The following is a 25,512-nucleotide window of genomic DNA, read 5'->3' as shown; positions in this document are numbered from 1 at the left end:
TGGTCCAGGCTTTCTTTGAGGTTTACGTGAGTGGTTGAATCCGCCATCAGCATCAATCAGTGCTTCTTTTTACAGGGCTGTTACATGAGAGGTCAGGGTTTTAGTGTGCAAGGGGCATTTGACCAAATAAAGATGGACTGAAAATTCTCTGCTGTTGAATTTCGCTTTGCTACACTCAGCTAGCCACATCAGTGGCAGCCTCAAGATGACAGAAACAGAGGCCGTTCTAATTCTCTATCTAGTTATCCTTATTTTCAGACTGCTATACCTATATTGAATTAGTAGAGAATTCTATATGCTATTCACAAATTGCACAAATCCAAACGGGCCATTGTCATTTTAAGAAAAGCAGTGTCACTTCAACTAAACTGTTTCAAATAACAACAAATTTAAATCTTCATGCAGCATTATCACATTATCACTACAATGTCGCAGTGTGTGGGCCTGAGGCCAGGGTCGGTCTGCCTGGAGACTCTGAAATAGGCCATTGTGTGCAGTTGGGGCTGGGAGGCCGGCCAGGAGGGCCGGCAGGCCACAGAACAGACCTGCTCCCTTGGTTGTGGAGTCAGCCCTCTACTTCCTGCCTGACTACATCTTCCTGTACCTGCCTCAGAGGAACCCCAGACACCTCTGCCGCTTCCTCTACGCCGCCGCGTTTTTGGGGGGGACGCGTCATCATTTCTATCACCGAGAAATCATTTCCCGTGCTGGGAAAAGAGAAACGAACGCATTCCGGCCAACGCCGTCTTCTCCGCGTCGCCGACTTGTGCCTCTCTCTGTCAGGAAACATGGAAAATATTTGCACGGATCGGAGCAGCAGCAGGTATCTGGTGGCTTGGCCCTGACCCTCTGTGCTTAGAGGAGAGCAGCGAGCGGTCTGCGAGCCAGGCTTTGAGGATCCCTTCTACAGGTCCTGTTACGTAATTGGAAGTGATGCGGCCCATAAACAAGTCTCTCTGTCTGAGTCAGACGTCCCAGGGAGCTAAATAAACACAGAGGCTCAAGTCGCCACGCAGAGAAAACAAGGCCAGCAGTGGGGAGTGGGCCGGGTCAGAGAATGGGCGTTTAAGACCAAAGGTGGGAAACTGCCAATTTCCTAAGGCCAGGCCAACGCTCCCTTTCCCATGAACCTGGAGCGACCGTGTCAGCGTCAGTGTAAGAGACATCACTGAGCAATGAAGGCTTGAACTAGCTAGCCAATCAAAGGCCATGAGGCCTGCCGCCTGGGAGCAGATAGCAGTTGAACCATAATGGCGATGATCGCTCTCCTTAAACTGATAAGTGTTCCAAAATGATGCTTGTTCCTAAGCAACACGAGATTCTCTGAGTGCTGTGGGATCTGAGATCATGCTGCCTGCTCTGGGATTCGGTTTCTGCCTTTAAATGAGAGTAGGGGTCAGAAACGCAGGCCATGAAAAGCTAAATGCTATTTTCCTTTAATATGTGCAGGTGCAGCTTACAATCAATGAGCAGTGCTTCAACGTAGCACGGAGGTGGAGCACAGTTGGACCCTTCTCCCAGGGCACTTTGCTGGCAGGTCTAGCTTCCTCAAGCACTAGCCCCAATCATTCACAACTTGGCACAGTTAATAATTGATGTCAGAAACGTTTACTCCCTCATAACGAAGCAGCACACATCTTTGACCGTTTTTATCTCGACTTCAATTTGTTGACAGACAAACTAAATATTAGAGAGGCATTTTCTTACCACATCCACCTCAGTCAAGATATACATGTATGTACGTGCATGGACCGAAAACTATCTAATTCCATCTGCAGTTTGACTGTTTGAGTTAATTATGGATGACACCAACAAACACATTGGTTTACCACTTAGAGAAATGTGCTTACGGATTTGAAACCGTCTTGCACACAGCCCACTCTTTGCTCATTTGAGGAAAATGTATTCTGGGGTCAAAACAAAGTTCAACTTCATTAAAATACACCAGTGTTCCAGGCTCTGTACTGCCACTCTAATATGAAACATTGGGACTTCAGGAAGAGACACGCCAAGGAAAATGACACAATACCGATTTACCTCGTTGAGCATTGAGATTGATTTTAGTCTGTGTTGAATGTTCACCCAGTAAGATTCATGTTGAATCTGTCATCACTGTGAAATATCAGCCTCATACCACATAATGTTTGATCCTCACTCTGCAAACCAGAGAGAGACACTGTGGTAAAGATGCTTGCCAGCATTAATTCCAGTTTACTAGTAAGGTTTTCCATCGCGGCCAACAGAGTCCAGTTTGAGTCTGGAACAGAGGTTCATTACCTTTTATAATGAGCTACAATAACCACTCTTTAATAAGGAGCTCCTAATTGACTGTTATCGTTGGGTTGGGCAAAAAGGGGGGTCCATCAAACCCACCCTGTCACAGCAGAGGAGGACACAGGGCAGAGGTCGGAGAAACAGTGAGAAGCCACGCCATGTGCTTCTCATTAGTGAACATATCAAACACAGACACATATCAGAGTTTTCCAGAAGCTGATGGTTATTTTTCATACTGAAAGAACCCATCTTTTCTCCCAAACCCCCTCCAGGGGTGTCAGGACGCGTGTATCTAGCAACCGGTGACGGGTATTCTGTAGAAGCGGCGGGCTCTCCTCCACCCTCGAAGGCCTTGCTCTCACACACCTGCGATGAGTGAGGGAGGCACGGCAACCGACACATTCTCTATTCATTTGAGCTTATTGTTGAGTGCTTCCCACACGGAATAGAAGCATTCCACTCTCCTCAGAGAACCTCCCAGCTGACTAAACCAGATACTGGAGGACAGCCTGCGAGGTTCTGAGAGAGCTCTGTCAGAGGAGCATAGAGGTGAATTCTAGAGAGCAGTGCTGAGAATAGGGAGGCTGTTGTTAAAGGCTAAAACAAACCTAATCCCTAAGACGGATGGCTGAAATAATACCCAATCTTGAGAGTCGGATTTCTGGGATGATCTGATCAAGCAGAAGTATGCATACAGAAAACCCCAGGCTAGCAGTGATATGAACACCACTCCCAGGGCACAAAGCAAACTGGCCCTCCATATTCTGAAATCATAGGATTACACCAAACATGCCAGGAACGCTGGTGAGATACTAGAGGCAAGGCACTCGGGTGAGGCTGTTCAAATGATACCATAAATTAAAGTAACGTCCAACATCATCATGGTTTAATTAAGGTGAAACCTTAAGTAATAACAAACAGTGATGTCCAGGCCTCTGAGAATAGAAAGCAGTCCTTGGAATGCCAAGTTTTTGTATGTCCACCATCCTATTGCTCTGCCCTAATGACAGTGAAAGACTATATGATTGGGAACACTTCGGAGAAGCATTTTCAAGTAAACCATGTGAACAACAGGCTGTTCTGACCTTACACACTTCCAGTGGAACAGCTTGTACATTACATATCAAGGCAGGGGCCCAGTCACATTGTCCATCCATTTCTCAAAAGCAATCAAACCAGCCGACAGCTTGCGTACGCATATGAAAGGAAAAAGAGTGTAAAAATCTCTGGAGGGATGATTTGGGTAACCATATGGCCGTTTTCCCTCACAAAGTATTCCCTGTTCTTTGTAAGCAGCTGTTCAGCAGCAATCAGTGATGGATAACTCTCTGCCTCCGACCTGCATGTTCAATTTTTGGGCAAAACTTTTAACTGGGTCAACTCATATCTTCCATCTAGGCTACGGTTGTAAATTCTAACTGCTGATTTGGATAAGTATTCAATTGACTAATACAGGCCCAATGAGTTCCTGCAGAGCAAAATCTTAGGATTTTACAGATACATTATTTCATTAAATCCAACTAGAGAACATTTGTCCTGGCTGTTTCTGTAATGAATACATAGTATGGGTGGAATGTGAAGATATTGATTGGTTGAATATTAACCTTAAAACGATAAACTGTTCCCTTATTGATTATTTTTCAACCGTCCATAATCTGTTGGCCACTAAACTCAAGATGAAAAACAGGATGGGCGACCTCCCCCTAGTGACTAACGGTGCGCTGCAAATAACATCGAAGCCATTATGTGTCAAATCAATTCACCTTTCTCCGCAGAGACCATCACACAACAGGCCTAGAGGCAACCGTTAGCCCATTCATTTGAATCAATAATTAATCACACAGTCCCATAAACCTTTTGAAAATTTTAAGATTTTTGCATTTTATAGTACACGGACAGTTAAGTGTTAAAAACAAAAGCCACACGGGTCCAGGATAAAAAATTAAAAATAAACTAAGATTTTAAAAAGAGTTAATTTGTTGTGTTAAAGTAATGACCAAATTGCAACCATCAGATGCTAATTAGTCCGCTATCACCCAGACAACTGCAACCAATTAATCAAACCCGATTTATTTGTAACTATTACATTAAGCTAAAGTAGTCTAGACGGTTGTACTTTGTGGCTTAATTATACGTATCCAAATTGCATGACCGTTGGGAAAAATAGATACACATAAACTGCATCTGAAAGCCCACTACACCACCTTCCCTAATATCCCTGTTGCTATTAACTGGTCCAAAAACTTTTAGGTAAATAAAAAGTGTTATCTCTCACCTGAAGCATAAGCGAACACAATCCAAATCCGACAGAAAAACGTTAAATCTCTCTTCATTTCCAATCTCCAGTCCTCGAAGTTATCCGATATTTAATAACTAACTCTGGTTGTTGGTGCTGATTAGTCTAGGAACAGCGAAGAAGGGGTAAAGTTAACTCCGTGAATGGAAACTCTCAGGTGAACTAACCTCTGGAAAAACAGCGCGTCTCAGAACAGAAAAGAGGATGTGCGAGATGTGTAAGAGAAGAGCTAGACACTTTTCTTGTGGTAAGGATGCATAAAGGTCTGAATAGATTTACAATGATTTCCCTTTCCCTTGCTCGTGACTGGAGCGCACACATACCCACCCTTCTCGTTCATAAAATAGGCATGCTTCCAGTCGCATTGGAAGAATGGCTTAACACCCATGACAAATTTCCTTCCTGGTGTAAATATCTTATTTCTCCACTCGTCAATTGAGCACTGTGATCTCCTGTTGCTCTTTAAACTTATATGTCATATGCCCTCTCACATATTTTAGGAGTTTAAACTTTAACCTTCATCTAAGTGTGGCGGGTATAGGACAAAATAAATGCACATCCTTCTAGACAAGTGAAATTGAAACGGAAAGGCTGCCAGAAAAGTTTAGTGTTCTCCCTAATAAGCCTTATCTTCGGATATGTGTTAAATGTCTGTCATTATCATGAAATGGAAAAAAAGTATATTTATTTACAATAACTCCATCTGCAATGAATCCCATCAGAAAATATTCAGAGGAAGTTCACAGAGTAGCAGAGGTGTCAGTTGTACTCTGCATGGCTGTTGCTCATAATAAGCCTCTGTGGTTATCCTTCAGGGCTTATCAGATGCAGAGTCAAACAGAAGATATCTAATAAAAACACCAGACAGGGTTTACCTAACCTCATCTGCACCCTCCTCTGTATCCTTCCAAGCACGTCCAGCCAGCATCAGAGAGAGTGAAGGATGCAGTGCTAAGTGCAGTTAGATTTGACACATACTTGGTGAGCTTTTTTTTACAACACATTTAGAGAAAGCTTCATAACCTTGAGCTCTCCTGTAAACAAACACACTGACGCTGAAAGCCAGGTATATATTAGCTGCAACACACACATACACACAATGTGAAGTTGTGGAAGACACAATGGGAATCCCAGAGCTGTAAATGTATACTTTCTATATGCACTATTTGTGCATCCCTTTGGATAAAAGTGTGCTAAATGAAGAAAATGTAAAAATGTCTTTGCATCTGTCCCACAAAGTCACCACCTTCACTGCAATTTACTTTGGCTCCAGTCTCAGGACCCAGAGGAACAGAGTGGCCAACATCTTGTAGTCAGTGGTGATACAGGTCCTACTGGATCAGAAGGCCTCACTCATCCATCTCAAAACAGAACTATACTTTCCTGTTAAACAAAGTACTGACTTCCAGGGTTCAGGCTGTTACTCTTTCTCCCAGTTCAAGAATGGCTTGCTACAGAGTCTATCATTAACCACAAAAACTAATTAATGATATACAATTGAGGCTTATATCAACTGGCAAAACCTAATTAATGATTACTGTATTTTTCATGTTGAGATTTGGGAGGCACACTGCATGCATACAGTTCTCCCCGATGTTGCTCTTTACCCCTGAAACACAGCTTAATTAAAAAGTGATGATTATCACTTCCTCTGTGAACAGGTTGTGTTAGCAGCTGTTAATAGCATAACCCTGAGTCACAGTGTATCCACGGTTCCCTGTTTAATGTGTTTATACTTCACGAGCCACACAGGCAGGCCAAAAGTAAAAGTCGAGTTAAAATGAGGGGGTAGAAAAACAACCATTGCTTACGCCGTAGCTGTGAGGCACAAGAAGCTGGTGGGGGAACATGTCAGTGTTTTTGTAGGAACACGTTCCCCCTGCACCCTGGAGGCAAACCACCTTACTGACCCTCAGACACAATGTTGGGATTGAATGGTTGTAATTAAAATGTTTCTGTGGTCTTCAGCCCTAGAGCTTGCAGCGCTCCGGGGACATCCAAACACAGCTCTACAGCTACAGCCTGCCAGAGCTGCAGCCCAGGAGGTTCAGATACACCCTCCTCACATAATCACAACAAGAATCCTCTTTTAGACACTTCATAAATAACAGCATCAGACTAGCGATAACAGTGTCATTCTCTGTGAGTAGCGGGATTCTTTTATCGATTGGTAGGAAGTACAATCAGCAATAATTTACTTGCACGATCATCCCTGTTCTGTGAGATGAAAGGTTGTGCTGTCCGGTTCAGAGGGACCCTGGGGAAGAGGGCTCAAGGACCCGGCCTTGAAGTGCCACTAGTCTATCCGGCCCAATCCTGGGTCAGGAAACACATTACGCATCCACAAGCAGTAACATAGGAAGGATATGGGAAAGATGCCACTCACTCATTGCAATTCCCGCAAACACAACACTTTACTTCAGCCTCAGTAGCAGCCTGGCTAGACCTGGCTGAACGGAATTTCAATTCACTCAGCACGTATACATTTATGTATACTGTAGTCTACTGTCAGGATTTGATCAATGCAAGGCAGCAGAGAAGATAGCCAAAATAGCCGGTGACCATACGTCTGTACTACAGACTAAAGAATGTACCCATTCAACCTGAGCCTGGTCCAGATGCGTAAAAACAGCGTTCCTGCTCAAGAGTGTTGGTCAGTAGAACCCTGGCCTATCGGCAGGGGATCTGGGGGTGCCATCCTGCCCGACGTAGCCCCCCTCCCCCCAACCCCCGAGGCTAGTTAAACAGCCGGGAGGCATCCCCACTGTCATTCTGTTTGTCTGACCTCTAACCCCGGTGGAGGAAACAGGACGCGGGGCGCTCTTCTGTGTTTGTGGAGATAACTAAGGGACCATCCTTGCAGTTAAAGTGTCAGGGAGTGACGCCTCATATCCAGAACACTTCCACTCCAGGTGCACTGTCAGGAGAGGCCAGTCTCAGCCCACAAGGCTGGCCAAGCTGAACAGCATTCTTGCTCCATCTGTGGCATGACATGTATTTGTGTTTTGTGTTGTACTTTCATGAGATGTCCTACTTCTACAGCATCTCAAACTGAAACCAGGTTCTCCATTAGCTTTACAACAAATGAAAAAAACTAAAGTGTTAATGGTTAAACTTGATTTGGTTTATTGTTTATTCTCATTGGAAAGATACAACGATTTGGCTTTGTCAAATTAAAATTACCTTTAAAAACAGTACATTTTAATAAAGTATAAATGATTCTTGTGTTGTGTGTTATCATTCATTTTCTTACAGCAATATTGATTATTTTGTTGTGAGTAGTACGTAATCATACATTTTTTTCATAAAGTATTAATGATTCTCGTTATGTTAATAATTACTGCACAGTAAGTACGTACTTTTCAGAATGTGTGACCTCAGACCAATGAACCAAACAAGACAATGAAGACACGGTACATAAAGTGCGTTTCCTGATTTAAAGAGAGGAAGGACCGATCAAACAAAACATTGTAGTGAGATAAGGCACCCAAGAGTCAAATTCCCTAATCAAAACATCAATTAAAACAGACATACAAGATTATTATAGGCGATGATATTAATGAACAAATACAACTTAATTCAGTCACTGATTTTGCATACAAATGCAGCATTTGCTATAGGACATCTCATTTGGCAAGGTGCACACAGTCATGCAGATTTTGAACTGAATGATGCAAATGCTTGGTGCATGGCTTAGTCCTACAAACTGCATCACTTACAACTCCAATGCTTGGGAAGTAAATTTGTTACGTTACCATGGAAAGCTTTGCCAGTTGAGGCCTGACAATAGAAGTGATTGGAATCAACAAATGGAATTGGAACCTTGCAATCCATGACTGGTCTGTAATGAGTACCAGACTATTAAACAGTAACTGTGTGGCATGACGTAGGTTGACAGCAGCTGACCTAGCCAGATAAAATGGCCGGAGGGAAGTGGAGGAGCTGGATAGGCAGGGGTATTTGGCGGGTATTGCTGATGCAAGGGCTGAAGAATGGGAAAGCCGTGCCCCTGGGCCCATTGGTGAACGAGTACAGCAGAGTCATGTTCTCTGCATTGAAGAAGGACACCCTCCTCTCCTCGCAATCCAGGAACACTCCAATCCTCTGGGGGGCGCAAGTGAGCTGCAGACGGGTCCAGGGCTGGGTGCCGGCCCAATACTCGTCTTCGTTGCGGAGTCGCAGGGTCCAGTAACCGGTCTCTGGGCTCAGCTTGACCCGGGCCTGCCGGTTCACCCCCTCCGACGCCAGCCCCAGGTCCCACTTGGGATTGCTGCCGACCCTCACCTCCCAGTAGTGGCGCCCAGACTGGAAGCCCTGGCAGGCCAGCACGTTGACACACTGGAGGAAGCGTTTGGGGTTGAGTGGGTAGGGCGCCATGACATTACACTCTATTGCAAGGGTTTTGTCCCTGGAGATGTGGACACTGGGGTGGGCAGTGTCAGAGTCAAAGGTCACTGGGGCAGGGCCTGTATGGGAAGATTATTATATTTAAAGTTAATGAGCACACACCTTTAAAAACGAACAACCAATAATAAAACAGTAAAAAATATAATAATATACATACATACATTATATTATATATATATACTCCGCAAGCAAACTACAGTAATTGTTGGCCTGATCATTCATTCATGCGTGTTGCCGAACAGTACACACACACTAAGATAATGTGCTGGGTGCGACTTTCTGAAGCGTTTCATGGTGCATGTTGGATAGGGAGTCACCTGGTTTTAGAGATGTGAACATTTTCCTCCATGTGATATACTGCAATGGGGCCACATATTTGCTGCTGAAAGCACTTATGTCGAGCTCTGGCCCATTTGCTACGTGCACTGGAGGTCTGCCAAAAAATAATAAAATGTTCATTATACATAGGTAATTCATACTTGACTCAAATTACACCGAGTGGATATTCATGGAATAATGCTGTACATCATTTAAATGTAAGGCTTTAAAAAGGACAGGACGTTTTAATCACTCTGCTCTGTATTTTGTACGCTCACCTTATCTGTGGGAGCTGGAAAAAAACAGGTGAAAAGATTTTAGAAAAAGGTTAAATCATAACTAAATCTGAATAAACAACCTCAAGGTATAACTCAACACAAAATAAAACCGATTAACCCCTTTAAATGAGACCCGAAGAAAACATTCTCGCGTTGACTTTGAACTTGACATCGTGTTTTGACGTGCCTGCCGTGTACAAGCTACGCATGCCATGAGCGTTCACCTCAATCAGTATGCTGTGGTCTGTGGCTGTAGCCGCCTGCTGCAGCACGGTGATGTTCTGCTCCAGCTCTTTAACAGAGCTCTGGAGGAGCTCCAGGTGGCGCTGCAGCTGCTCCAGAACCTCCTCCTGCTCCCTCCTCAGCTGCTCCTGCAGGCGGGCCTCCTCGTCCTGGAGGAGCTGCTGGAGAGCCAGGAACTCCCCCTGCACCCGCGCCTGCAGCTCCCCCCCGACTCTCTGGAAAACACGGTGGACATGAAGACGTGAGGGAAAAAGTGCCCCCCCCTCCCCCGTCGTGTTTGCTCACAGTTCCATAGATACAAAGCCCTCGGATGGGTGCTGTGAATGTGGGTCGTTCTGTGCATCTCAGCAGTGAGATTGCACACCCTCAGGAGGACACAGTGAACACGTATATAAATGACACTTATATTAGCAAACACGGCCCAGGCCATAGAGAGGGACATTCTACAAACAGCCATTAGGGACAGACATGCTGTATCTCCCTCTTATCTCTTAAGTGCAGCCGTCCTACAGGAGGAGTGTACCTTTATGGCATCCATCTTGTCTTCATCTCTGCGGATGCTGCTGATGGCCTCCTCCCTCCTCAGGCGATGGGCCTCCAGTGAGTCTTTCAGTTGTTTCTAGGTAATAATATATAGCAAGATCAAGTCACTCTCAGCTGTTCAGTTTGACTGACAAAACAAACTAATTCCTTGTTCCTGTTGATGGAACTCATGACCTCTAACAAAACAATATACACAAGGAAAGGAAAGTGACCTTTGGTTTGTGCAACTCCACAGTCATATCCCAAAATTGCATTGACTGATCAAACAATGTAGCACTGAAGGAGTAAAGTGCTAAACATTTTTTTTTTCTTAACTTCACTTTCAGAATTCAAAGGTCATTTGCCTCTCCTACATTTTACAGTCCATTTGTTTGATGCAGCCATAAACACTTCATCACAGACCAGGATGGAACATAGAACAGCTGTACTAAACAATCAGAGGACTTAACAAATTAAGATGGGAGCACAAATGGGTGTCAAGAGGTAAAACTCACCTCCATTTTTTGGACAAAGCTGTCAGAGGTGCTGGCTCGAACTTTATCCACCATGGCAGTCACCAGGTAGTTGGTCTGGAACTGTTTGGTGTTGAACACTTTGCGACATTGAGGACAGGTAACAGGTCCCTGGGTACCTCTCCAGTACCTGCTGATACACGCTTTGCAAAAATGGTGCGCACAGCCCAGCATCACGGGCTCCGTGAATAGGTCACAACATATAGCGCAAGTCAGGTCTTCCCGTAAACTTATTTTGTTGGGTCCTACACCAGCAGCCATGGTAAAAACGCCTGGAGCCTTGGTGCTTGGTTTCCTCTCAGACAAAATGAAAGCAAAAGCCTGCAGTCAGAAAAAAAAGTGATGGGTATGCATTTTCTAAATGTGGATTTCCCCTTTAACTGATACAAGTACGCAAACGAAACTAACCTTTAGCTAAATAACAAACTATTCAACAAATAGAGATTGATTATCAATTCGATGTTTGAATGTGTTTAAACATACAGGGTGGTAACACATTTTAAATTTCAAACATTCTGCTAATGGGGTTAGCTTCCGTAACCAATTGTATAACATTAAATCATGCATGCATTCCAACTCCACTGTCAATCGCAAAACAAAGCTACGTAGCCTAGATAACGATATAGGTAACATGTTATTTTATTAGATGTTTTTTTACAAGATATGCATTTATAGAAAACATCAACAACAAGTCAATGCTATTTAGGTATATTGGAATACTTGTTTATGAGCTTGGGCTTTACTATAGAGTTAGTACTTCAGGCTGCGCAACTAGCTACTGTAGCTTTCATAGCTAGCTAGCTAGCTGGCTGGATACAGCAGTACCAAACATGCAATTCAACTTTCATTTGGCAGCCAACATTAATTATTTTAATTACAAATGAATTCTTACCGTGTCTGAAGTTCCAGACTTCTACGTTTTACTCTAGAAAGCTAAATCTGTCATCTGATTCTAGGCTTTGGTTTTCACACTGGCTTTGGTGTTCGCGTGAACTGAACTCTGAACAAAATAGAACACAATGTAGCTTATTGCGCAAGCAGCACCGCGCAAAGTTTGAAGTGACTTGATTGCTCCACAGTGGGCTACAAAGTAGACAGTGGAACGTGAATAATTACGTTAGTTTGGCTATTTGATCAATTGAACTCATTATCCTCTGCTTAATGGCTGCAATATTAAATAAACGCCAACTTTTTCATGATAATGAGAAGATCATACATTATGTCTTGAACTCTGGTTACCCCGATATCCATTCCGATCACGCCTATTGGCCCTAGGAATTCTCATTGTTGGCCTTGGTGGCTACTGCACATCTATTAAAGCAGGCATTGAGGGCAAACAAAAGTAATTTGAGTATCTCTCACTTGTTGTCTAAGCAGTACAGAACACAACAAGGCACTGACGTGAAAATCAATATTTCTAATCACAAAGACTAAAGCCCAGGCACCACTTATACAACAGAACTACAAATCCAGCTCTCATTCCGGTCCTTCCCCATGAGAAATTGCAGGACATCATTCAGGCAGGGAATATAAATGATCACAGGAGAGGAACTGGGGACAGAGAGAGAAAGAGAGACAGGGAGAGATTGTAGACAGTTGAGAGAGACAGAGAGAGATTGTAAACAGAGTTTATGCATGGCAGGTTTTGCGACAAGAGGACACCATGGTCTCTGATCATTGTCAGTTCAGATCAGTGACACCTGCCCTCTACGACGAGCTGAAGCGAGACACAGAGATCAGATTGGATGTTGTGAAGCTTGAAGACAGCTTCATTGACAGAGAACACCTTTCCTAGAAACTGTCAAGGAGACACTTTGGGTTCCACTGATTGGAATGATTCATGAACCTGCCACACTGCATTTTGCACAATGGCTGTTTAATTGAGGTTTGAGATGTGTTGAACCAGCAAGCGTTCCGCTTCTGCACCGTCTGAGTCTTCTGTGTGCAACTACTGCCTGCATCTTCTGTTGTATGCACGAAAGGAAGTTGTTATAGATAGTGATGCATGACTCAAGATGGATGGTTACCCCCCTCCATGCCAATCTCCACAACCCACTCCCACCCCAGTCAGTGTAGCCTTGGTGGTTGTGTTCTCATAATTGAAAGTGTATATTGATGTGTGGAAGCTCTGTGATCCCAATCAATAAAGGCAATTATTTTATGCAGTGTCAGTCATAGACCACAGAATTTTCTCTTAGTGCATGTATTTATGCATTGATTCCCAAAACCATGAATTGTGTTGACCACACCAAAAATCAATGCCTGGAGTTTTTCAAATAAACAGCATAAAAAAACATCATAAACAGCAAAGTTGTCTTGGAATCAATGCCATAATGGGAATATACAATGATTCAGAGATAGCATGCCCCAGTGCAGCCCACGTAGACTGTAGACTTTAAACCAGTGAGCAAAGTACAGCTTTAACAGATACTTTATAGTAGGTGTATTGGATGGGTCATTTGTCACGGTGTCGAATACAAATCTAAATAGAGTTTTTCAAAATATAAATGTAATCCTTCTTAGAGAACACTGTTGAAACCAATGAAAGGAACTCAAATTGTTCGCCAATGCTTTCCAGTCTATAAGAAAACCGAATAAAGCCTATGAGAAGTAGAGAGGAAAATCAGGATTGATTCATTTGGTAAAAGCAGCCATGCATTTTTTCCCCACATGACAGTTCCACTGATCCTCGTGCTCTACAGCCGCACTCTGGATGAAAGTACCGTCAGTCGCTCACCAGTCTCGGCGCACGGACTCATCATATGTGCGCTTGATGCTGGCTTGGGAGGAGCTTCGGGATTTTCACTTGTTCCGCTCTACATCTCCTTTGAAGACTCGCTTAGCAGAAGATATACCTGTATACTGTTGAAGAAAAGGTCAGTATGTAACTATATATATTGTCTAGAATTTTTGTTCTAAATATATTTACAGACTACCAAAGTATAACCTTTGCAATACAAATTGGGTATCAATGAAAATACAACTGTTCATGTAAACATTTGATAAAGTATGCATGCGTAATATTAATGAAAAGTTGGACCTTTAACCAATTTGATGTAGTCTTTGCTTATTAATTACTCTCTAAGATAAGACATGATTTGAGGATATAGTTCTATACGCAGCAGGCAGTAATAACGCACGATGTTATCACCAATGGGATTCTCAGTGTTTGGGTGTAAGCTGTAAATACTGCATGTGTGACTATGAGATTTCATATTAATTATCTTAATTGCATTTGATAAACTGTGAATTAAGATATACTGTGTTTGAGGAGAAGCTTTAAAGAGACCATAACTTCTTTCAGCAAGAGCAGACCTTGTCATTTACTGATTGGACCAAAATAAAAGAACACGCACATTGATAAGCAGCTGTCTGTTCGTTTGTTTGTCTCTCTGTCCCAACATTATGGTGCCCTGGTGCAGACATGCAGGTAGGGGAAGATTGCACTGTTGTGTGGATGATCATGGTCTGGGTTGTGCAGAATGAATTCAGATTTAGAGTTCAATACATCATGAGTCAGTGTGCTTATTTTATCTCCTCCCATACAGAACCTCCATATTTCACACAGAATCCACCTTTTTATCTCCATTTTATCTGTTCTCTCCTCCCAGAAATCCTGTGATATTGTGCCCACTGCCAAATGTAATTACATATTCTTTAATAGTCTGATACGGATAAAATGGTTTAGCCCTCGAGTAACTGAGATGTTGAGAGGGCCACAATGCATGCCCTTTGGCCACACAAATTCACATACTCAATGATTGTCAAAAGTAGATGGTCCCAGTACAAAAACCAAAAGGTCCCGTCGCTAAGCCGATGACCTTTCAGCCAGTGCTGTCCTTTCTGCCTCAGTGATGAGTGTCCCAAAAGGAAAACGTTCAGACATTTGGAGTGTGGCATCAGGGCAAAGTGCGAGGATTCCTCAGGTCAATCAATACTCTGAGAATATACCCACTGGGTTTTCATTCTCAATCTCAGTGTAGCAGAGATGGATTTCAACACTATTTTTATGATGAAATAGATACCCCTCAAGTATGAGGTATTTTATGGAGGTGCATTTAGAAAAGAACACATTTGTATGCCAGGCATGAACAGCTGATAACACATAGGAAGTAGCTAGATGCTGTTTGACTTGGGAGTAGTTGGACTGTTAAGAGTGACAGTATAATGGGCTTGAGGGAGAGTGCAAGAATGAACCCGGGGTGGAAAGGGGGGTGGGAGATTTTTCACAGACTTACAATGGTGTCACAGCAGGCCTCTTACTGTCTGTCAGAGCTAAGGATGACAGTTTAATCAGCCCCCTGTGGGATGTTGACTGAGTGTGAAAGGCATCTGAACTGTGGCTGACTAAGACCTGACTCCCAGCTCCATAACCTGCCTATCTGCGTTCAGACAGACATCCCATAGATCTATGGCATCTATTTCTTGGAAAATCAAAATGCCAAAAGGGTGTGGATAACTCCAAAGCATTGTCTATATGTGATGTTTTCAATATCTTCAAATGCCAATGTAGTCTATTCCATAAGTCATGAACCAACCATATTTGCAGATAAAAATGACTGATTTTCAATTGATTTTTCCATTCCCTGAACTGAGATACAAAAACCTATTTAACCTTTTGGTATATCAGAGAATCCAATTCTCCAATACAATCTTGTTTGTTTTGATGATTGGGCAATTTATACAGTTCTCACTACAGGGAATCAAAACTTCAAAACGGTGTGAAACAAACAAAATTATTTCACAGAGATAAGATTCTGCCTGGGACAAAAGTATGACATGAAAGGAATATTTTAGCTTTTGGCGACTTTTGTGAGCATTGCATTACATGTGTTACCCATTGATCACTTTTTTTAAATACCTTTGACCATCTCTTTTAAGCAGTGGCAGAATGTCGTTCTGAATGTCGGCAGAATGGCTTTCGTGACACTGTTTCTGTTGTTTTATTTGTTTTATTTTTCACCTTATGCATTAGGACTGACAGGAACCCTGCAATGAGCCCCACAGATATGTTAAACAGCACCGATGAAGGCGTGGCGAGCGTTGAAACAGAAGTCGCCCATTGGCCACAAGGGAGCCTGGGTAACGACAGCATGTACCCCCACCGCCCCGACTTCCACACTGACATTACCAAGCACTTGTGGGTCCAGATTACCCTCATCACAGCCTACTCTCTCATCATCCTGCTGGGCCTGGTGGGCAACGCCCTAGTCATCTACATGATTGTCCGCTTCAGGAACATGCGCACGGTCACCAACTTCTTCATTGCCAACCTGGCTGTGGCAGATCTGTTGGTGGACACCCTGTGCCTGCCCTTCACTCTGGTCTACACTCTCCTGGATGAGTGGAAGTTTGGCGCGGTGCTGTGCCACATGGTGCCCTTTGCCCAGGCCCTGAGCGTGCACGTGTCCATCCTGACCCTGACGGTCATCGCCCTGGAGCGCTACCGCTGCATCGTGTTCCACCTGGGCCAGCGGCTCACTTGGCGTTCCAGCTTCCTCATCATGGCGCTGACCTGGACCGTGTCCTCCATCCTGGCTGGGCCCCTGGCCATCTTCAGAGAGTATCGCTACGAGGAGATCCCCTCCATCAACCTGCGCTTTGCAGTCTGCTCTGAGAAGTGGCCCCATGGAACCAGCTGGGACGGGGTCATCTACAGCTTCTCCATGCTGGTCCTGCAATACGTCCTTCCCCTGGCCATCATCAGCTATGCCTACATCTGCATCTGGGTCAAGCTGAAGAACCATGTCAGCCCCTCCAGCCGTAGTGACAGTTTGAAGCGCAGGAAGAAGACCACCAAGATGCTGGCTCTGGTGGTTGTGGTGTTCGCCACCTGCTGGCTGCCCTTCCACGTGTTCCAGCTGGCTAGTGACCTGGACCTGGCGCTGAGGCTGAAGGAGTACAAGCTCATCTACACCGTCTTCCACATTGTGGCCATGTGCTCTACTTTTGCTAACCCACTCCTCTACGGGTGGATGAATAAGAACTACAGGAATGGCTTCCTCATGGTGTTCCGCTGCGAGGACAAACAGGACTCCATCCATCCTGAGGGCTCCTTCAGGACCAGATCCATGAGGGGGGTGACTCTGAATGGGCGCAATGGTGGACATCCTCCCACTGCTGTTTGAGGCCCTGTGACTCATACTAAGTACATATAGAACACAAATGTGAGAGATGTTATGGACCTCTGGCTTGAGGTGAAACTACAACCTTCTGACTTGAATTATTTACCTTGAATACCTTACAATGGGGAGGGTTAAATGTTAGTGCATGTGAAATGTTTGATCTGAGGCCTTTCACCTCTGTTAGTGGTACTCTTGTCAAATACATTTCAAGATGTTTAAGACGTTAAAACCATATGTAGGGTATATAAGTTGTCATTGCAGAATGAAAATGAATAAATGTAAATTGCAGGTTAACCTACATGAATTGACCTTGCAAGGATTACAGTCATTTTGAGCTTTTTGAAATTGTGAGGCTGTATATTTTCATCTGTGAAGTGACAACACGGTTCCTCTAAAGAGTAATTTTCTAGGAAACCAATTATATGTCCATAATTGCCCTGGGTGGGTAAATGGCAGGATATTTGCCATGTATTGTTGGTGTTCTTTCAAATGTGTGGATGTATCTCAAAAACATAAACAACTGTTTTGTGCAGGTCGTGCCTTTACTTAACAAGCAAACCATTCATATTATTCTTACAGAATGACGGTAGCCACTTGTAAGCACAAAAAAATCATTCATCCTTAGGCCTTCTAAATAAGTCATAATATACAACCTTTTGTTCATTGAACTAGTGCTTTGAATCTTCCGTTTCCTTATGCAGTCCATTCAATCAAAAATGTTTAGAAGAAATCTATGACAGAGAAAAACAAGTGAATCTTCTGGGGAAAGGTATGGTCAGTAATAATTAAATTGTGTTGTGGTTGTCCACTGTAGCTACAGAGTGCTGTGATTGAAAAATAGATAACATACATTTACATTTACATTTATTCATTTAGCAGACGCTTTTATCCAAAGCGACTTCCAAGAGAGAGCTTTACAAAGTGCATAGGTCACTGATCATAACAACGAGATAGCCACAAAACATTGCGAGTAGCCAAAACATGAAGCACACATTGTGAGCAACCAAAGTAAGTGCCAAAGGGAAGAACCATAAGAGCATGTAGTTAAACAAGTTACAATTAAACAACATGAACTGCTATAAGTGCAAGTGTACCTGTGGAAAAAAAAAGAAAAAAAAAAAAAGACAAGCAACAATAATAAAAAACAATATATCACAGCGAGTACAAACAATTTTAAATCAGTTACCACTAACCACAAGAGCAACAAGTCTCTGAGCAAGAGTCATTGTGATCCTTGAGGAAACTAACATTGGGTCAAGCGAACCATTCCTAAGTACCGTTGTACTCCCGGAACAAGTGCGTCTTGAGCCTTTTCTTGAAGGTGGAGAGACATACGATTTCAAACATTACAGTCTCATACAACAAACATATTGAAGGTCGTTCCCTGAGGGAATTAAGGACATGAAGATAATAATGAACAATGCTCCTATAAGGAAAAAATATTAGGAACAATTATTGTCATGTAGGGCCTATCTTCTTGGATGAAAAACAGATTTAGCAGAATATAGGTTTTAGAATAGGGATTCCTGACTCCCGTGAGCATCATAAAAAGGTAGTGGAAATCTTTCGCTAGATTCACAGATGGGGACGGACAGATTAGGACGCGCTCTAATTCTACATGGCACAGTCATTGTCTGCCATCTATTGGTCATAAATAAAACCGCACAAAAAATATTTACTCACCGGATACAGCGTATTTTCTGACCTTCCCTTTTGGTCCGCGTATCATTTCCCATGTAGCCGCTCAGCTAAAATTATCTTGGAAGTAGGTTAGTAGCTAGTAGAAATGCAACCAACTTTATAAGAAAGGCGTTTGCCAACCTGGTAATTGAGCTTTAATTTTCCGATTCTAATATAAACATGATTCAATCAATTTAGGTCATATCAGCGAAATGCTTTCATGGCGTGGAATTCCTCGCTAATCGACCACGTCTAGCTTGCTAGCTGGATGGTTGGATAGCTTAGCTAACGCTAGTTGATTCCAAGCTTACTACACTAACTATGTCGGAAGGACTTCGAACTAGTCGCGGGCGTGACAGTAATTTGCCTGTGACCTTATATTTTACCTACCGTGTGGTTATGGTGACAGAGGAAGTAGCTTTATGTTGTGGAGTTACTGCTAACTAGTGTGTATTATACTGACATGGTAGACGAGCTAGGTTTTTCTGTGCAGCTGTCACAGGCAAGCTAGTCTAACTGCAACAGAAAAAAATTTCTTCAAGAAACAGGTTATTTCCCGAGGAAGCCCAGCTTATAGCGGAAACATGGTGAAGTATTTCGTCTGTGTGGGTCTTTTGAAAAGTACCTGGGACCAAGTATGCATTGCGTTCTGGCAGCGATATCCCAATCCTTACAGGTAAGAGTATGCACAGTGAAGAAATATACTAATCTCTAGTTAACCCTAAGGAGCCTAAACGCACCATAAATAGCAAGTCTATTCAAATACCACATACAAATACTGTGCTGGGTGAAAACCTCTTAGCTAAACACAGGTTTAGGTTTAGCTTTTGCAGATGCACTAAATTATGTAGAGCTCGATTATTATTATTATTTATTATGATCTATATATTACAAATAACAACATCATTAATGACACCGTTTTATACTTTGCTCCAGCTATCTTCTATCATATTTTCTCTCCTCAGTAATCATGTTCTTACTGAGGACATAATTTTCCGGGAGGTGACCCCAGGAAACTGCCTTATTTCCAGACGACTGTTGACCAAAACCAGCCGGGCACCAAGATGGGCAGAGAAATACCTGCCTGTGCACATGGCCAGCTCAGCGTACATCATAGAGGATTCCATAGTGGACCCTATAACCAGGACCATGACCACAGTCTCATGGAACATCAGCCATGCACGCCTCATGGTAAGATAGGGTCTGCACCCTAACTCAGTGTAATAGTATCATTATAGTTTTTTTTTAATGTGAACCCATCTGCCTGTTTAGATACAGTAACTTAAGACACTATACTTCAATTAAGAGAAACTTAACATAAAGCACCCATGTATTTCTATGCACATTGTGAATGCTCAGAAGTATGTGCTGATGTGGTCTCTTGGGTGTTTTCCCCTTCCCCTTTGTGATAGTCTGTGGAGGAGCGCTGTGAGTATAGAATTAACCCTGAAAACACCAGCTGGACGGAGATAAAGCGAGAGGCCTGGATCTCCTCCAAAGTATATGGCCTGTCTAGGGCCATTCAGGTGAGTGGGTTGAAATGGCTTTCCTCTCCAAGGATAGGATGTACGGGGAGCGGGCTTGAGGCGAGAGATGCTGTACAGTTTTAATAATAACACCTATATATCACTATATATCATCCCTTATAACTGCATTTGACAAGCCATAAATAAGACACAAGCTTGTGTTGGCAATAGTTTGCCAGGACAAAAGGGCTGCTGGATTATGGCAAAAAAAAAAGAAGTTAATTCTGTGTTTTGTTCACCTTTTCTTTACCCTCTATTTCCAGGAATTTGGTCTTGCAAGGTTCAAAACAAGTTCTACTAAGACCATGAAAGGGTTTGAATATGTCCTGGGGAAAATGCAAGGTAAGCAATTGCCATTTATTGCGTTTACATTTACACCTTATTTTGAACTTGCATTTAATTTGTCTCAACTATCTCTCCTTCAGGCGAGACACCATCCAAGACGTTGGCAGAGACGGCTACAGAGAGGGCGAGGGAGACGGCTCTGGCTGCCAAAGAGAAAGCCAAAGACTTGGCTTCCCAGGCCCAGAAGAAACAATATGTTTGAGGGAGGGGAGGGGTGTAGATATCCAAGGACCTTGATCACAGGTGCTGGGGCCACCATTCTTCGGTCACTGTTCATATTTTCAGTGGCTTTACCAGTTTACGGTAAAGTGGTATTATTTGGTAAATGCATACTGACACAACATTTTAGTTTGAATTCATTGATGAAATACCACTGGAGTAGTCAATGTATTTGTATGTTTTTTCTGTTGTTGCCATGTAGTCTTGTTATACCTGTTAAGTTTCATGTTTGAAAAAAGTGTTAGCATTTATGTTTATCCAGCCTATAGGTAAGATGATGTAACTTTCTCAGTGACCTTTCCATTCTTGACTACGACAGACTGTACTCGCATCTGATCTGGGTTCAGGTAGTCTGGATTTTCTTGCCATCTTGTTTTCTCTCTTTAGAACACCTTGACAGGTGGGTGACTCATGGAGATGGAGCACTGTGCTACTGGACAGGTTTAAACCTCATCTCCATCTCTCAGACAGTATTGTTGTATGGATGAGTGGCTTGGAGATCCGGGGTGTTTCAGTGTTTGTAAGGGCCCTTCCCCAAACATAGAACTTACATGTTCAACCTCTGGTCCCATCTGCCTCTGTACTTATGTGCTTTTTCTAGTCTTTCTTATTACAAGATTCAATGCAGATTTCTCACGCTTTATACCTCCTTACTTGATCCAGACAGTCTCTGTCTAATGGTGTAATATACCTTATCATCTCTCCGATTTTAGGGTTTTGATATTAATTAATATAATCTATAATATATAAATACGATTCAGCAATAGTATGTTTTAAATGCGCTTTAAAAACGGCTTAAAGCAAACCTGTGTCATAATTGTCATTGAATCTTGGGTTGTCCACACTTTTCTGTGTTTTTGATTTCAGTTACTGAACTCTTTCAAAATGGTATTTCATTGCTTCAAATTGAAGTTATTGGTGTGATGATGGATCCACATTATTTTCAGTCATTGCTTATGAATTAATAGACTGGTACTGAGTGCTTTAGGACAGGAGACTTGAAATTGTAAAGGACAGGATAGCTGTGGATATCAATATCTGTACTTATGCTTGAATTGTGATAAAGTAAGATATTAAATATTCAACACCCGATTTTCATATGCCTAGCTAATATAATTAAAACCAATCATGAAAAGATGTATTGTTTTACAAAAGGAAAATGCTTCTTAATAAACCATAATTTCCTATTTCAAGTATTTTACCTCGTTTTTCTCATTGTTCTGTGACCCACATCATGACTAGTCACCTTTCATATGAAACAATCAAGTACTACCAGTACATACAAAATGAAAACAGGTCAAATTAAATAAAATATTTATTGATACAAAAGGCTAGTAGAAAATGCTACATAATGTTACTGGGAGGACAGAAAAGGTGAATGCATACATGTTTTGCTGTAATGAAATACACAATCATAAGGCATTTTATATTTACAATCCTGAAGGCACAACACATCAGAGAATCAAATGTATCTTTGTAATACAGCAAAAGTTGCATAAAAGATATTACTAGTTGTTTTTGGTCACCACTTCCCTGACAATGGTGCAACAATTGCATGCATAAACAAAATATAGATAGAACCCCAATAGAGACCAATGAATGACTGCATTTCATGTTACATTAGTTTAACCAGTCAGTTTTGAATAAATTGGTGCACTTAATTAAATGTTTGTGAACCAATTAATGGAGCACAAACAGTCTGTGGTACTAACACGACTTGCATGTCAGAATTCAAAATGTGCAAATAAGGTCTGTTCAGTAAAAGCACCATTCAGAATGATATTCCCACAACCCTTACTAGACGGATGAAGTGCTGGGTGGATGGTTTGTGCAACAGACCACAACTAAATAAAATAAAAACAGCTATTGTTGTTCCATTAGATATACATAATTCAGACTACTGGATAAGTGCAAGCTGTACATTACAATGATACACCTGAAATTAAGCTTGTTAGCTGAAGAAAAGCTGTAGATAGTGGGGATTAGAACCCATATTAAAGGCCTCATCCAAAATATAAATACTGTATTAAAAAGAGTCCTTCAAATGTAGATTATAGACCTAATAGAACTGGTGTAATTTGTACAACACTCATGGCAAGTGACAACAACTACTTCAGCACCTCTTTAAAAGTTACAGGTTGAAACAAAAGTTAAATTAAAACATCTGTGATGTTCCTTTTTGTAAAGAATGCTTTTTTGGATTTCGCACCCAGGACATGAAATTGCTACTCAGTGCGATTGGACTGTGCTCAATTGAGCAAAAATAAGTTCTTCTGTACTCACACAGAGTGATAAAGACATGATTCATCTCTAAAAACAATACAGTTAAATAACTGTAATTGTCAGCGATGTCATAAGCCACCTGGACAGTCATGTTGTCTGTCTTTTAGTAGTCTTTTTTGTTTCTTCTCTTTTGGAATGTTTGTTTCTTCTCCTTCTCTCCTTGTTTCCTTCCATCTGGGCCTGTGTGGATGAACTGCTGTCATAGCCACACCCTGTCAGGGCTAGAGTAGCAGTGGTCCACCTCAGTGTGAGTGCCACCCAGGCTGTCAGAATCCAAGCAATCAAACACGATGCTCTCCACATCCACCTCCACATCCTCTGTAATGGCAACAAAAACAAACCACATCAGCAATGTTCCATGACGTCACGCCTACTATAGCTGTTTCCGTCATCAATTTCTCCATAGCCTCCACAGACATATCCCCAGCTAATGCCCTTAAGGACAGGGGGGCATGATTCAATGTGACTGGAGCCTGACTGGCCACTCCTCCAGGGGGTGGTGCCTACCTCTGTCGGAGTCGGAGCGCTCGGAGGACATGGTGGAGCCCAGGCTGTTGTTCCTCATCCTCTCAGTGCTGCCCTGCAGGTGATCCAGCCTCACCTGCAACTCCCTCTGCTCCCAGCGCAGGCGCCCCTTCACTTGCTCGGCACACTCGTCCTGCTGTTGCAGCTTCTAACGGCGGGAGCAGAGACAGGTGGGGGAGAAATAAGTACGGTATAAAAAGGGAAAGTGACGTCAGCGGTAGCAAGTACACAATGGGAGTCAAAGAGATTACAGACAATGAGATCAAGAGAGGGATAGAAAAAGTGAAGTAGGAGGCAGAAGGGGACATCGAAACAGACGACATCACAGCGGATGCCATGGCTCCAGAGATCCATAGTAGGGTGAGAGGGAGCTGAGAGAGGCAGGCAGGCAGGGAGAACTAGCCATCTGTGTGTTTACCTTAATGTGGAGCTGAGCTCGTCTGAGCAGGTTGAGAGTGGTGTTTCTCGTGGAATCAGACGATAGAGGAACCTGCTCCTTCAACTGCTCCAAGCAGTGCCTCAGCTGAGCTCGCCTGTATGGCACATAAAACAAACCTGTCAGTATGAACCTAGATCACCAATTTGAAAATCATGTTCATAATAAATGGGATTTAATTATTATACTAACATTACATTATGATCATATAATATTACTGTTATTTGTGAAATGGAGCCAATTTATTTACTCAGTTTGACCGTAATTGAGCATAGAAGTGTAAAAGGTACCTGTGCTTTTCCAGTTCGTTGTGAACAGACCTGAGAATACACGCAAACTGTGTAAGTTTTTGTCCACCATTAACCATTTCTGTCAAGCCTCTCAGAACCACACCCTATGTTAAGTACAGTAGTCTGTTATGTAATGCAATCACCTGTTGCTACCAGCATGTATCTTCTTGTTCTTCTGCTTGTTTTTCTTATCGGACTCCCTTGGGCTGTGGAATGGCAGCGCTGATGATGCATACCCGTGTTCTGCTTCTGCAGAAGAGAAACGTCACCCGTTTCAAAGACAAGCCTCTTAGCAACAGAAAGTACCAAATTAAGCAACAACTACTACTTGCAAGATCAGTTAGCATCAAGTTACATTTGTAATTTACTACATTTGTTTTTAAGCAAAGCGAGTAGGCCTACCCATTCTATCTTTGAGACAACTGTGCTGTCAAAGCTACTGTTGACGTTTTGCTTTTGGGTTTTGGCGCCATCCTGATTTTTGATGACAACATTATATTTTATGTGGCTGAACTGCTGTTTACAAAACAATTGCACAGACGACAGATCAAACAGTGGGAACATCATCCTTTTCATTTAATATGTGAATGTCGGCGCTCGGATACATTTTCAAACTGCTGTAGACTTGGCGCCTTTGTGTACAATGATTTGCCCGAAATCTAGGTCACTGAGTCAAACAGGAGGGCTCGACTACATGGATATCTGAGGTACTGCATCGATTTGTAAAAAGCCTACGTTTTTCTTTTAAAAACAGTAGATCGATAATGTATTTAAATTGAATGCATTGATATTTATTATCAGTTTAATTTCTCAACCAGAGCGTCAAGTAGCCTAGGTTATTGGCCATCCGCAGCCTACCTCGTTCTCTTCTCTCCAAAAATTCGGCGGCTTGAAGAAGCACCTGGATGCTGCAAATGTTCGCTTCCATTTTAATAACTTGAATATAAAGACTATCGCGATCTATCACAATGACAGTCTGGGCTAAAAGACAGTAATGCAACGTCTGCAATTCTGACTCCCTACCAAAAGAAACTAGCCTGTCTACGTAGTATACGTCATTAGGCCACCCCTCTCTTTCTACGACCGCTCCCACTCTTGTTTTCTAAGTTCTAAAGTGCGCGCCTTTACTTTGAATGATGAAGATAGAGACGGGGGCTTTACTCAGTAAGGAAACATCCTTTAGAAACATGCACTAGAATTGAACTTAGTTAA

At 42.6% G+C, this 25,512-nt stretch overlaps 5 protein-coding genes across 9 annotated transcripts in view; 2 read left to right on the top strand and 3 right to left on the bottom strand.

The window, feature by feature from the left end:
• The window catches only part of flt4 (fms related receptor tyrosine kinase 4), a 28,458-nt gene extending 23,568 nt beyond the window's left edge, over positions 1-4,890 (bottom strand). For both annotated transcript variants that reach the window (XM_062476523.1, XM_062476524.1), the window contains exon 1: positions 4,550-4,890. In XM_062476523.1, coding sequence (XP_062332507.1) covers positions 4,550-4,607 — 58 coding nt within the window. In that variant the 5' untranslated portion in view covers positions 4,608-4,890. The remainder of the gene's footprint in view (positions 1-4,549) is intronic.
• Positions 4,891-7,679: 2,789 nt separating this feature from the next.
• On the bottom strand, positions 7,680-11,922 carry trim105 (tripartite motif containing 105). The gene is made up of 7 exons (XM_062475930.1): positions 11,764-11,922; positions 10,854-11,192; positions 10,340-10,435; positions 9,798-10,031; positions 9,574-9,587; positions 9,295-9,410; positions 7,680-9,036 (listed from the first exon to the last, which is right to left on the bottom strand). The coding sequence occupies exons 2-7, from the start codon at positions 11,130-11,132 to the stop codon at positions 8,477-8,479; spliced, it is 1,299 nt and encodes a 432-aa protein (XP_062331914.1). The 5' UTR covers positions 11,133-11,192; positions 11,764-11,922; the 3' UTR covers positions 7,680-8,476.
• Positions 11,923-15,860: 3,938 nt separating this feature from the next.
• On the top strand, positions 15,861-17,458 carry npy7r (neuropeptide Y receptor Y7). Its single transcript, XM_062475931.1, has one exon. It carries the CDS (start codon positions 15,866-15,868, stop codon positions 16,997-16,999), a length of 1,134 nt encoding a protein of 377 aa, XP_062331915.1. The 5' UTR covers positions 15,861-15,865; the 3' UTR covers positions 17,000-17,458.
• Positions 17,459-18,661: 1,203 nt separating this feature from the next.
• prelid1a (PRELI domain containing 1a) lies at positions 18,662-21,955 on the top strand. Of its 3 annotated transcripts, none has more exons than XM_062475932.1 (6): positions 18,662-18,820; positions 19,225-19,352; positions 19,642-19,867; positions 20,089-20,202; positions 20,466-20,544; positions 20,628-21,955. In XM_062475932.1, exons 2-6 carry the CDS (start codon positions 19,261-19,263, stop codon positions 20,747-20,749), a joined length of 633 nt encoding a protein of 210 aa, XP_062331916.1. In that variant the 5' UTR covers positions 18,662-18,820; positions 19,225-19,260; the 3' UTR covers positions 20,750-21,955. The 3 variants fall into 3 exon arrangements, with proteins under 3 accessions (XP_062331916.1, XP_062331918.1, XP_062331917.1); XM_062475934.1 differs by having other exon boundaries at positions 18,681-18,820; positions 19,219-19,352; XM_062475933.1 differs by lacking the exon at positions 18,662-18,820 and having other exon boundaries at positions 18,842-19,352.
• A 108-nt stretch (positions 21,956-22,063) lies between these two features.
• Positions 22,064-25,327, bottom strand: mxd3 (MAX dimerization protein 3). 2 transcript variants are annotated; one of them, XM_062475936.1, is made up of 7 exons: positions 25,159-25,284; positions 24,703-24,816; positions 24,444-24,549; positions 24,301-24,330; positions 23,993-24,107; positions 23,557-23,722; positions 22,064-23,367 (listed from the first exon to the last, which is right to left on the bottom strand). In XM_062475936.1, the coding sequence occupies exons 2-7, from the start codon at positions 24,704-24,706 to the stop codon at positions 23,249-23,251; spliced, it is 540 nt and encodes a 179-aa protein (XP_062331920.1). In that variant the 5' UTR covers positions 24,707-24,816; positions 25,159-25,284; the 3' UTR covers positions 22,064-23,248. The 2 variants fall into 2 exon arrangements, with proteins under 2 accessions (XP_062331920.1, XP_062331919.1); XM_062475935.1 differs by lacking the exon at positions 24,703-24,816 and having other exon boundaries at positions 25,159-25,327.
• Positions 25,328-25,512: the final 185 nt, after the last annotated feature.

This window comes from Osmerus eperlanus, chromosome 13 (genome assembly GCF_963692335.1).
Source record: "Osmerus eperlanus chromosome 13, fOsmEpe2.1, whole genome shotgun sequence".
Classification (NCBI taxonomy): Eukaryota; Metazoa; Chordata; class Actinopteri; order Osmeriformes; family Osmeridae; genus Osmerus; species Osmerus eperlanus.
The sequence above is the reverse complement of the archived record's forward strand: the minus strand, read 5'-3'. Positions and strand labels throughout refer to the sequence as shown.